Raw genomic sequence first — 13,514 nt, 5'->3', positions numbered from 1 at the left:
ATGTGAGATGAGTGCAATTGTGTGGTAGTTTGAGCATTCTTTGGCATTGCCTTTCTTTGGGATTGGAATGAAAACTGACCTTTTCCAGTCCTGTGGCCACTGCTGAGATTTCCAAATTTGCTGGCATATTGAGTGCAGCACTTTCACAGCATCATCTTTCAGGATTTGAAATAGCTCAACTGGAATTCCATCAGCTCCACTAGCTTTGTTTGTAGTGATGCTTTCTAAGGCCCACTTGACTTCACATTCCAGGATGTCTGGCTCTAGGTCAGTGATCACACCATCATGATTATCTGGGTCGTGAAGATCTTTTTTGTACAGTTCTTCTGTGTATTCTTGCCACCTCTACTTAGTATCTTCTATCTTCTGCTTCTGTTAGGTCCATACCATTTTTGTCCTTTATCGAGCTGTAGCTTAGTTTATACCCTGTAGCTTAGTTTATACCTTCTACTTTCCTACCCCTATAGTACCCCTCCACCCTTCCCTCCCCACTGTTAACCACAAGTTTGTTCTGTATACTCATGAGTCTGCTTCTTTTTTGTTATATTCACTAGGTTGTTGTATTTTTTAGACTCCACATTTAAGTGATATCATACAGTATTTGTCTTTCTCTGTTTGACATATTTCACTTGCCACTATTTTGTGGTGTTGGAGAAGACTCTTGAGAGTTCCTTGCACTGCAAGGAGATCCAACCAGTCCATCCTAAAGGAGATCAGTCCTGGGTGTTCATTGGAAGGACTTATGTTGAAGCCGAAATTCCAATACTTTGGCCACCTGATGCGAAGAGCTGACTCATTTGAAAAGACCCTGATGCTGGGAAAGATTGAGGGCAGGAGGAGAAGGGGATGACAGAGGATGATGGTTGGATGGCATCACTGACTCGATGGACATGGATTTGGGTGGACTCTGGGAGTTGGTGATGGACAGGGAGGCCTGGCATGCTGCAATTCATGGGGTCGCAAAGAGTCAGACACAACTGAGCGACTGAACTGAACTGAACTGAAAGTGTTAACAAGGTACAATACTATTACTTCATGTGATGAGATAAAAAATGATAACAGAAGTTTTGTAAATAGAGTTTTAATTTTTCTAATTATAATGCATATTCATCAGGCTGTTAACTCATTCTAATAATTTATGTTCCTAGGGGAAAAACTTAATTTGAGAAAGCTATTCTTTAAGTAATTTAAAGATATATTAGGCAGTGGCCACTGGACTGGAAAAGGTCAGTCCTCATTCCAGTTCCCAATAAGGGCAATGCCAAAGAATGTAAAAACTATGGTACATCTGCCCTTATTTCACAAGTTAGCAAGGTAATACTCAAGATGCTTCAAGCCAGGCTTCAACAGTACATGAACCAAGAACTTCCAGATGTACAAGCTGGATTTAGGAAAGGCAGAGGAACCAGAGATCAACTGGTTGCCAACATCCATTGGATCATAGAAAAAGCAAGGGAATTTCAGAAAAACATCTACTTCTGCTTCATGACTATGCTAAAGCATTTGACTGTGTGGATCACAACAAACTGTGGAAAATTCTTAAAGAGATGGGAATACCGGACCACCTTACCTGTCTCCTGTAAAACCTATATGCTGGTCAGGAAGAAACAGAAGCAGAAACGGAACAACAGACTGGTTCAAAATTGGGAAAGGAGTATGTCAAGGCTGTATATTGTCCCCTGCTTATTTAACTTATATTCAGAGTATGTAATGTGAAATGCCAGACTGGACAGAGCTCAAGCTGGAATCAAGGTTGCTGGGAGAAATATCAATAACCTCAGATACGCAGATGACACCACCCTTATGGCAGAAAGCAAAGAGGAACTAAAGAGCCTCTTGATGAATGTGAAAGAGGAGAGTGAAAAAGCTGGCTTAAAACTCAGCATTCAAAAAACTAAGATCATGGCATCTGGTTCCATCAGTTCATGGCAATTAGACAGGGAAACAATGGAAACAGTGACAGGCTTTATTTTCTTGGGCTCGAAAATCACTGCAGATGGTGACTGCAGCCATGAAATTAAAAGACACTTGCTTCTTGAAAGAAAAGCTATGACAAACCTAGACAGCATATTAAAAAGCAGAGACATCACTTTGCTGACAAAGGCTGATGTTGAAGCTGAAAATCCAATACTTTGGCCACCTGATGTGAAGAACTGACTCATTTGAAAAGACCCTGTTGCTGGGAAAGATAGAAAACGGGAGGAGAAGGGGACGACAAAGGATGAGATGGTTGGATGGCATCACTGACTCAATGGACATGAGTTTGAGCAAACTCCAGGACCTGGTGATGGACAGGGAGGCCTGGTGTGCTGCAGTCCATGGGGTCACAGAATCAGAGATAACTGAGTGACTGAACTGAATTGAAATATCCGTATAGTCAAAGCTATGGTTTTTCTGGTAGTCATGTACAGATGTGAGAGTTGTATCATAAAGAAGCCTGAGCACAAAAGAATTGATGCTTTCAAATTGTTGTGTTGGAGAAAATTCTTGAGAATCCCTTGGAGTGCAAGGAGATCAAAGCAGTCAATATTAAAGGAAATCAGTCCTGAATATTCATTGAAAGGACTGATGCTGAAGCTGAAACTCCAATACTTTGGCCACCTGATGGGAAGAGCCAACTCATTGGAAAAGACCCTGATGCTGGAAAAGATGAGGGCAAGAAGAGAATGGGGCAACAGAGGGTGAGATTGTGGGTTGGCATCATTGAACCAATGGACATGAGTTTGAGCAAGCTCCGGGAGATAGTGAAGGACAAGGAAGCCTGGTGTGCTGCAGTTCATGGGGTCACAAAGAGTCAGATGTGACTGAACAACAACAGCTCTGATATTTTTGGAAGCTGAATTTCACAAGTTTTCGTACATATTGCTTTTAAAAAAAAGTACCTTAAGTTTTTGTTGAAGGTGTTTTATTTCCATCTGCAGAGTCTTTGTGGCAGCCTGAGCTGCTAAGGTCTTCCGGTTCTCAAAGGTCAGCTGCCGAGTAAAGGCTTTATTGTTCAGCCTCAATTGTTTCTCCAAGTCCTGAAAACAGTACATATTTCAGCTCTTTGTGACCAGTGTAGTATTATACAAAACTTCAACTGTAATGAAACTAATTACACTTATGAAAAGTTCAAGATTTTAATATAATTTTAGTGGGGAGAACACATATTAGAACTAAAAATTATCATACACACACAGAGAGCACAAAGCCCCAAAATCTCAGATCCCAACTCTAGAGAATAAATATCATGTTTACAGTCTGATGTTTTTTACACTCTGGAATTTGATAAAAAAGAAATTTTTTTTTTTGGAACAGAGCCTGAAAATCAATAAGTATAATCAGTGTTATACTTTCAAACTAAACCTAAGCAATTGTGTTGAAATGAAGTATTATGCAACTTGGCATATAGTGCACTCTGTGAAAATCTTTCAAGCATCTCTTGCTGAAAGCTTTACCAGCATCAGTGCAGATCATGATTCTGTGGGACTGTGATTCTCAGATAACCGAGGTTGGAAATTATGCTGGGGCCTCACAGAGCCACACCCGTGTGAATGGGTTATATGTGAGACAGCGAAATGACTGACTTAGTAGCACAATGGAGTGTATCGGAGTTGCTCAGTTGTGTCCGACTCTTTGTGACCCCATGGACTGTAGCTTACCAGCTCCTCTGTCCATGGGTTTTTCCCGGCAATAGTACTGGAGTGGGTTGCCATTTCCTTCTCCAATAACCTTCTATAAAAATGCAGGATTTACTATTGCATATTCACCTTTCTGGAATGAGACCTGTTTTACTGGAGAATTGTTTGAGCAGGACTTTAATAGGAGGTTGGCCTAAAAAGACCTTGCTTTCCTTTTTTACCGTAAAGTTTCCCTTTATGGATTCCCTCATTATAACATTAACACTTTCTCATTAAAGTGTAAAATATGGTAAACTAATGGGGTTGAAATGAAATAATCTTTAAAATCACACTTTCTAAAATATTAACACTAAAAAAATACTTACATGTTTTGCTCCACAAATGTTTTCCCCCTACCAAATGCCCTAAAACCAAATGAAATCTCCTATATGACCAAGTGCTCCTGATAAGAAAATAGGTAAGTAGTTCTTGAATTCTTTTTGGTTTTGGTTGTAGTATGGAGACATCGGAGAAGGCAATGGCACCCCACTCCAGTACTCTTGCCTGGAAAATCCCATGGTTGGAGAAGCCTGGTGGGCTGCAGTCCATGGGGTCGCTAAGAGTCAGACATGACTGAGGGACTTCACTTTCACTTTTCACTTTCATGCATTGGAGAAGGAAATGGCAACCCACTCCAGTGTTCTTGCCTGGAGAATCCCAGGGACGGGGGAGCCTGGTGGGCTGCCGTCTATGGGGTCGCACAGAGTTGGACACGACTGAAGCGACTTAGCAGCAGTAGCAGCAGCAGCATAGAAACATGAGCTACTTAAACATATGTTTAAAAATATGTAGATGAGATACAAATACATGTACTTTCACATGACAGACAGATGCTAAGATGGATTCAATGCTACCTGAATGGCCAAACATTAGAACCTTGGTACACTATTTACATCAGTAAAAAAGGAGGTTCCTCATTATGTCCTGTGGCTCACATATCCATTTTATGTGAGAAAATTCTCTTTGAAAATAGAGAAGGATTTTTACCAAAAAAGAAATAACTGAGAAATGGCTGAAATGAACTTAATGTCTTGTTATTTCAAGTAAATACTTGTCTACTTCACGAATGATTTCTATTTCATAGAAAATACTTGTCCTTCGCCATTAAGGAATGAAAGAGTAAGTTAATTCCATTTGTGTCCATTCCATTTTGTGTTCATAGTGACCAAACCACCTAATGTAGAATAGGCAGAATTCCCAGTGTAATCAGTGTTCTCCCAAATCACCCCGTGTAAGCCCAAGCTTTTAACCACCATGCACCCTTGAGGAATAGCAACCTATCCATTCCTTCAGTGATTTACATTCCTTTCCCCTATCTGTCTCCAGGAATATTACCTAGAAAACTTTTCTGTTTCCAGGACATGGGTCTTTGTGGTGATGACTGTACAGATGGATGAGGGAGAGAACAAGGAAGGGGGTGAGGAGATGCACTTACAGTTTAGGGAAGTGATCTTTTCAGAAGCACTTTGGAGCAGAGGCTCACTTTCTAAGAGAGGTTTCCCACAACATAGCACAACACGACATAGCACAACACACTGCCCTCCAGCATATGAACAGACTCCCCTAACCCTGGCAGCCAGAGCGTCTCAGAGAATGGTCATTTCCAGATAAATGAGCCCAACTGTAACCGAGCAGGACACTATGGGGCTTTTTCTGGAACAGGGACCCCTCCTCACCACATGTCCTCCGTCTGCCTCCTGTCTTTAGAAAAACTTTAGCCTCCTACAACTTGCCTGAGTTCCAAAGAGCAAATTTAATCAGAGAAGTGAGAAGATGCAGAAAGAAATGAAAATAGTAAAGTAAGACAATTTGTTTCCCTGTGGCTCAGACGGTAAAGAAGCTGCCTGAAATGCAGGAGACCCAGGTTTGATCCCTAGGTCAGGAAGATACCTTGGAGAAGGGAATGGCTACCCACTCCAGTATTCTTGCCTGGAAAATCCCATAGACAGAGGAGCCTGGTGGGCTATAGTCCATGGGGTAGCAAAGAGTTGGACATGACTGAGCGACTAAACACAGCACAAGACAAAATAATAATAGTTTAGCCATTAAAGTTAAGAACTTGTAGTTCCTCCTCAAGGGCTATAGGTAATATTCTGAGCCATTTCCTGTGAGCTGTTTTGCAGATACTGAACCCCCACCAGGTGGAAGAAGTTTAACTGCATGCTGCCCACAAGCACATAAACCCCAGACTGGTTAGAACCAGAAGATTGATGACGCTGACTCCTGAATACCTCACCACCAACCAATCAAGAAGAATATCCATGAACTGATCACATAACACACCACCCCAAACCTTGTCTTTAAAAAATTTTCCCTGAAAGCCACTGAGGGAGTTCAGGTGTTTTGATCACTAACTAACTGGACTCCTTGCTTGACATTTGCAGTAAATGCTGTGCTTTCCTTTAGCACTTCAGCACAGTGTCAGTAGACTGGCTTTGCTGCCTGTGGACGAGTGGACCTGAGTTAGGTTGGGTGACACAAACACAGAAGGAGCCCTGGCTCAGTCCACAACAAGAGGGGCTGTTGCTATTTCTCCTGTGCACCTCCCCTTCCCTGCCCCCACCCCATCCCCACCGGATACCACCATCCGTGTGCTCAGCTCAGTAGTGCTTCATTCCTCAGGCAAGTATGATGAATGTGCACCCTCTCCACATTGCTTTTGGAACCTTAACATTCCTAGGCCTCTGAAGTACAGACCTGTATCTTTTTGTCGTTTGCCTCCATCTTAGCTGTAAGAATGGACAACCTCTGAGTGAGCTCTTCTCTCTCTGGAAGATTGTTCTCTTCAGAAATCTTCTGCAGTGCCTGCAAGGCATCTTTTGTCCTCAGAAGCTCACCGTCCATCTCTCTCAGCTTCCTCGACGTGGCTCTTTCCTTTCCCTGGGATTTCCTGAGGAGCTGCCTTAAATTTTTCACTTCGTTCTGATGTTTGGCCATAATTTGAGGTAGATTATTTTGTGAATTCTCATATTTTCCTATAGCTTTCAAGTGCTTAAGCTGGACTTGTTTCAGAAACTGGTTTTCTATGACTGTAGCTTCCGCTTTGTGGTGCAGATCAGCTAACTCATTCTTCAGTTCTTTGATCTTATGAAGCCTCGCTGACAGGATGCGGTGAATCATGGCATCACGTCGCTGAGCAGCCACACTGATCTGAGAGTTGAGAAATGGTACATTCCAGCTGTGCTTTTTTCTAACCGAGATTTCCTTCTGGCCTGTGTAAGAAGATAATCCAGTTTGTTACTACAGTCATATGTATGTGCTTAGTTGCTCAGTCACGTGCGACTCTTTGTGACCCCATGGACTGTAGCCCGCCAGGCTCCTCTACCCATGGGGATTCTCCAGGCAAGAATATTGGAGTGGGTAGCCTATCCCTTCTCCAGAGGCTCTTCCTGACCCAGGAATCAAACCAGGGTCTCCTGCATTGCAGGTGGAGTCTTTATGAGCTGAGTTACCAGGGAAGCCCAATCATGCATATAGATATGTAAGTATGCAGGTATCTGTAATATCCACACCCCCTCTTCTCCCCTACTCCCACACACATATACACATACACACGCAAGGTAGAAGGGGAAGGAACTAACACTGAATGAATACTCGTGCTTTAGGCTAGGTACTTTATGTCTAGCTATCTCATTTAATGCAATCCTTTAAGGTCAGTAGTAGTCCATTTTATAGCTGGAGATTATAAGTCATTTGTCCATGGTTACATAACCACAAAGTGACATAAAAGGAATTGAAATCAGGTCTTCTCTGACTCTAAAACCCGCACTTACTTCTATTATAAAAGGTAAACTAAAAACCATAAGAATAAATAACATTTACCAAGCATTTCCCATATGTGAAGCATTGAATTAAATGCTTTGTGTAATAGATTATCTGACGTAATTCTGCCAACAAAATGTTATGAGGCAATTAGAGGGTAACATTAGAGCCAAGAGTTATATATGAAGGTCTCATAGATTTAAAAAGATGTTTAAAGAGCCATTAAATTGCTTAGAGAATTCACATAAGTATTCTATCTCTCAATATATCAAACATAGGCAGTTTTTCCTGTGTTGCTTTTGGCTAGGCACTCAATTAACCAGTTAGATGGTTTGTGCTCAGGAAACTATTTTAATCAAAAAGCATCTAAATGATATTACACCAAGCTCATATAACTGAATTTGCGTATGTCAACTGTATATGTAACATCATTGTATTATTATCCCATTTTATTTTTTAAATTATTTTTCATTGGAGTATAGTTGCTTTACAGTGTTGTGTTACTTTCTGCTGTACAGCAAAGTGAATCAGCTCTATGTGTACACACATCCTTTCTTCCTTGGATTTCCTTCTTATTTAGGTCACCACAGAGCACTGAGTAGAATTCCCTATATATTATGTTCTCATTAGTATCTATTTTATAAATAGTATCAGTAGTGTCTATTATCCCATTTTAATGATGATGCTTATCAATGGGCACACAGCTAGTAAGTGGTGAAACAGACTCAGGCCTGTGTGCCTTTGCCCCTTCCCCACAGGTATGTGCGTTTATATGATATTCATATGTGCATCTGTGTATGTACACATATGTGTGCCTGTATACATATCAGGATACCTATATTCTGAGAAAGAGCAGTTGGAACTGGATTCTAGAATTTAAAAATGTATGATCCTCATCCTGCAGAGAGAAAGGCTCTTAGTGGCCAGTGTCACTGGGGTCTTAGCCCTGAGCTATTGGCCCAAGTGAGGACACATTGTTTGAGACATGCCTCACTGTGTTTGGTCTCGTGGTGGGAAAGGCAATTCTGCCTGTGATGGAAACAATGAGCCAGCAGAGATAGAGGACACTTTCCGGGGATAAAGCATGTGGATCTTGAGGGTGACAGACCACACAGATTTCACAGTGACCACACTATCTGTTTCCCAGGTGGTTCAGTGGTGAAGAATCTGCCTGCCAATGCAGGAGACACAAGAGACATGGGTTTGATCACGAGTTTGGGAAGATCCCCTGGAGAAGGAGGTGACAACTCTCTCCAGTATTCTTGCCTGGAGAATCCTCATGGACAGAGGAGCCTGGCGGGCTATAGTCCATGGAGTCACAAAGAGTCAAACACGACTGAGCGATTAGCACTTTCCTTTTTTTAAAAAAGCTGAATGGTTAAACTACTCTTAAGATACCTAGTTGTTAAACTACTAAGCTAAAACACTTAAATTATTTCACAAAAAACATGTACATCTAGGTTCATAGTTAGTTAAAAAGTGACTCTTACTACTCAAGACTAGTCATGCCCTCCCAGTACAAACAGTGAAATAAGCTCTTTGAACAGACCTAAGCCCAAGCCCCGCTTCACTGGCTCCAGCCTCTCCTCTTTCCTCAGCCTTTTCCCCAGGTGCACCCTCACCCCCATCCTCCTTTTCAAAGCACCTCTGTCCTCCTGTCACACTGCTGTGCCCATCCTCCCTGCCCCGTCATGGTCCTGTCATCTTCGTCTTTGTGTCGCAGTCCCATTCTGTTCCTGCCGTCGGCACCCTCAGTCTGGTTCAGGTCCTCATCCTGAGCCACGTTCCTGCTGGTGCTGGCTCTACCCTGTGCTGGGTCCTCTCTCTCTTCCAGGTCACCTTAAAGAAGGTGGCCCCTTCTTCCAAGGACCAGGGTAGGAAGAGGTTCAAAGGCCTTTCCCCTTCCTGTTCTCCACAGCTCCAGCATCAGTCGCAAAGCATACCTCCTCAACCCCACCTTAGGGCTTCCACCCACCTCTGCCCAAAGACAATAGGGCAAAAGGTGTCCCAAGCAAATGAATGCAGTAAAATAATTTTTCTTTTTGGCTATACCATTTTTCCCCCTTTTTAAAATTTCTGAGCTCAGAGCAAGTGTAGAAACCTTCATAGTTATAAAGATCCACAATAAAACCTTTTCATCATTGCTTAGAAATGATCAGTCTTTCATACACATACACCCACAGCCAGCTCTCACTTACCCACCAATAAGTCCTCAGTTATCCACAGTCACCTTTACACAAACACACACACACCTTATTTTAAATTATTCTCTTCCTTCTCAGAACTACAGAGATCATGCATCAGGCAGACTGGGAGCTCTTCTGAGGCTCAGATTTGGCTATTTTCATCACTGATCCACTTCAGTGAGAGAGGATCTCAGAGAAGGTATACCAGTTTTTTGAGTGACTATCACAAAACGTCTTGGTGGGCTTCCCAGGTGGTACTAGTGGTAAAGGACCTATTTGCCAGTGCAGGAGACATAAGGAGTTGCAGGTTTGATCCCTGGATCAGGAAGATCCCCTGGACTAGGGAATGACAACCCCATCCAGTATTCCACTAATGAACCTTGCCTGGAGAATCCCATGGATAGAGGAGCCTGGCAGGCTATAGTCCATGGGGTCACAAAGAGTCAGCATGACCGAGGGGCTTAGCATGCACCCATGTGCACACAGGTTTTGGCATTGTACTGAAAAATCACAGCAAGGAAGGGTATAACTGAAGGAGTCTGAAAGTAAATTTTTCTACAAAAGAAAGAAATATCCACATTTTGAAAATCAAATTATAGAAATATATTGCTTGCTATTTACATTAGTCTAAAGAAAGGCAATGCCAAAGAATGGTCAAACTACCACTCAATTGCACTCATCTCACACGCTAGTAAAGTGATGCTTAAAGTTCTCCAAGCCAGGCTTCATCAACACAGTTACGTGAACTGTGAACTTCCAGATGTTCAAGCTGGTTTTAGAAAAGGCAGAGGAACCAGAGATCAAATTGCCAACATCCCCTGGATCATGGAAAAAGCAAGAGAGTTCCAGAAAAACATCTATTTCTGCTTTATTGACTATGCCAAAGCCTTTGTGGCTCACAATAAATTGTGGAAGATTCTGAAAGAGCTGGGAATACCAGACCACCTGACCTGCCTCTTGAGAAACCTGTATGCAGGTCAGGAAGCAACAGTTAGAACTGGACATGGAACAACAGACTGGTTCCCAATAGGAAAAGGAGTACGTCAAGGCTGTATATTGTCACCCTGCTTATTTAACTTCTACGAAGAGTACATCATGAGAAACGCTGGGCTGGAAGAAGCACAAGCTGGAATCAAGATTGCTGGGAGAAATATCAATCACCTCAGATATGCAGATGACACCACCCTTATGGCAGAAAGTGAAGAGGAGCTCAAAAGCCTCTTGATGAAGGTGAAAGTGGAGAGTGAAAAAGTTGGCTTAAAGCTCAACATTCAGAAAACGAAGATCATGGCATCTGATCCCATCACTTCATGGGAAATAGATGGGGAAACAGTGGAAACAGTGTCAGACTTTATTTTTCTGGGCTCTAAAATCACTGCGGATGGTGACTGCAGCCATGAAATTAAAAGATGCTTACTCCTTGGAAGGAAAGTTATGACCAACCTAGATAGCATATTCAAAAGCAGAGACATTACTTTGCCAACAAAGGTCCGTCTGGTCAAGGCTATGGTTTTTCCAGTGGTCATGTATGGATGTGAGAGTTGGACTATAAAGAAAGCTGAGTGCCAAAGAATTGATGCTTTTGAACTGTGGTGTTGGTGAAGACTCTTGAGAGTCCCTTGGACTGCAAGGAGATCCAATCAGTCCATCCTAAAGAGATCAGTCCTGGGTGTTCTTTGGAAGGACTGATGCTAAAGCTGAAACTCCAGTACTTTGGCTACCTCGTGTGAAGAGTTGACTCATTGGAAAAGACTCTGATGCTGGGAGGGATTGGAGGCAGGAGGAGAAGTGGAAGACAGAGGATGAGATGGCTGGATGGCATCAGCGACTCGATGGACATGAGTCTGAGTGAACTCCGGGAGTTGGTGATGGAGAGGGAGGCCTGGCATGCTGCGATTCATGGGGTCGCAAAGAGTCGGACACGACTGAGCGACTGAACTGAATGATACATTGGGGTACAGGGATCTTCAGGGGCATAAAATTTGGGTTAAAGAAGCAGCCAAGATTTATTTAAAATAATTTGAGAGTATTCATACACAAAAGAGTACCCAAGGGAGAACAAGCAGGTTCTGCATGCTCAGTCACTTCAGCAGTGTCTAACTCTTTGTGACCCAACGGACTGTGGCCCTCTAGGCTCCTCTGTCCATAGGATTCTCCAGGCAAGAATACTGGAGTGGGTTGTCATGCCCTCCTCCAGGAGATCTTCCATACCCAAGGATCGAAGTCTTCTGCATTGGCAGCAGATTCTTTACCTGGGAAACCCTCACTTGGATCATGGAATTTAGGTTCTAGTCCACTGTGAAGTGATAGTTCATTTGGGCTGCTGCCAATTTATGAATAAGTATCTTGCATAAAGGACACAATAAATATTTGTGGAATAAATAAATGAGGAATCAGTTTAAAAAATTTGTATTGTCTCTTAGAACTCAACATGCATTTTATTTCTTATAGAAATAATTTTATAAACACTAACTGCCTTCTTACACAGTTCTGTGAAATTCTAGACTCAGTGTAAGATGTAGTATATTGTTTGATGATTTCTTGTCATAAACCCATGGGGGCCAGACTACTTCTGAATTTTGGGGGGTTTATTCTTTGGGACGGGCTTTCCTGGTGGCTCAGCCTTTTCCTGGCAGGGTCTTCTGCCCTGGCCTTGCCAGTGGGTGCAGGACTCCCACCTCTCCAGAGGAAGGGCTGTGAAACCTTTCGAGAACCTGGAGGAAAACTATGAGTCCTTCTCCCTAGAAAGTTCACAAACACAAATAGATGCACACAGATACACACACTCACACACAAAATGCAAAGGATTCCCTAAGGCTCCCAGAGTCAGGTCTTAGATGAAGACTCCCTGCTCTGAAGCTGGGAAGAAGGGCAACTGAAGACTCTAGCTCTTCACAGGGTCCCAGGCAGGCTGGCTGTGGGAGGCAGGCCCTGGGGGAATGTGGCACTGGACGTGCTCCACATGCAACAGGCTCTTAATTGTTTTTCGGCCACTTACTGACACCAGTTCTGATGGTCCCAGCCGGAGAAGAGTGGCAGTGGTTTCTACACAGGGAATATTTATAAGCCCGGCATTGCATGTCTGGGAATAACCACAGTCTAGGCAAGGGGGGCAGGAAGTGAGGAGGTCGAGGATGGTGCAGAGCTACTCCCAGTTTGGACAGTTAGAAGCTGATGCTGTTGCTACTCTTAAAATCCGCAAGGAAATGACATTAACAGCCTTTTGACCAGCCCTGTTCCTAAAGAGCATCTTTGCCAATATGCCTCACCGGACTCGAAGACCATCTTCGTGGGGTGCTGAGACAGATAGTTACATTTCATTGGAGATTGAAACCTTGCCTCTTCAGCTGAGATGAAAGGCAAGAAGCCCGTGAAATCCAAGTACTGTGGTGCGCTGTAACAGGGCCACCTGTTAACTAAAAACGGAACTAACCTCACTCACGGGTTCCAGGAGGGTGAGCTGGGCAAGAGGGCTTTCTGTCAATTTGGTGATTATTCTTAATTTCTCTATTTCCTACTCCTTCTATAAAAAAATTCACTTGTAATACTTATAATTTTGTAAGTACTGGTACAATCTGGAAAAACAATAAAACTGAATATGGGCCACTCCCGATTACCAGTTCATTAAATAATAATGTCATTATAACCCGAAATTTGGTCTTGGTTGGGAGATTTTGCTTCTTACCTTTAAGTTGGGAGATTTTAGAAACATTATACTTCTTCTCCTTTTTTTCTTTTACTGTGGGCTTCTCTAAGTAGTTGTTTCTAGCTGTGGTTTCTGAGCATGCAGACAGAAAGTCTTCGGAATAATCGTAGTGGGAGCTTGGGCTTCTGCAGGAACACCGAGATCTGCTATAATCAACACTCTTGTCAGAAGCGTCGCTGTTCCTGGGAAAACCTGGGCTGC

The 13,514-nt window shown here is 42.8% G+C and overlaps 1 protein-coding gene across 1 annotated transcript in view; it reads right to left on the bottom strand.

Annotated features, from left to right (window-relative positions):
* LCA5L (Leber congenital amaurosis 5-like) overlaps positions 1 to 13,514 on the bottom strand; it is a 26,036-nt gene that overhangs the window by 12,326 nt on the left and 196 nt on the right. Inside the window, exons 2-4 of the mRNA XM_010834952.1 lie at positions 13,293 to 13,512; positions 6,357 to 6,871; positions 2,883 to 3,020 (exon numbers count right to left, since the gene is read on the bottom strand). Coding sequence (XP_010833254.1) covers positions 2,883 to 3,020; positions 6,357 to 6,871; positions 13,293 to 13,512 — 873 coding nt within the window. The remainder of the gene's footprint in view (positions 1 to 2,882; positions 3,021 to 6,356; positions 6,872 to 13,292; positions 13,513 to 13,514) is intronic.

Source organism: Bison bison, unplaced genomic scaffold, assembly GCF_000754665.1.
Source record: "Bison bison bison isolate TAMUID 2011002044 unplaced genomic scaffold, Bison_UMD1.0 scf7180017864037, whole genome shotgun sequence".
In the NCBI taxonomy this organism is placed as follows: domain Eukaryota; kingdom Metazoa; phylum Chordata; class Mammalia; order Artiodactyla; family Bovidae; genus Bison; species Bison bison.
This window is presented reverse-complemented; position numbering and strand designations above follow the sequence as displayed.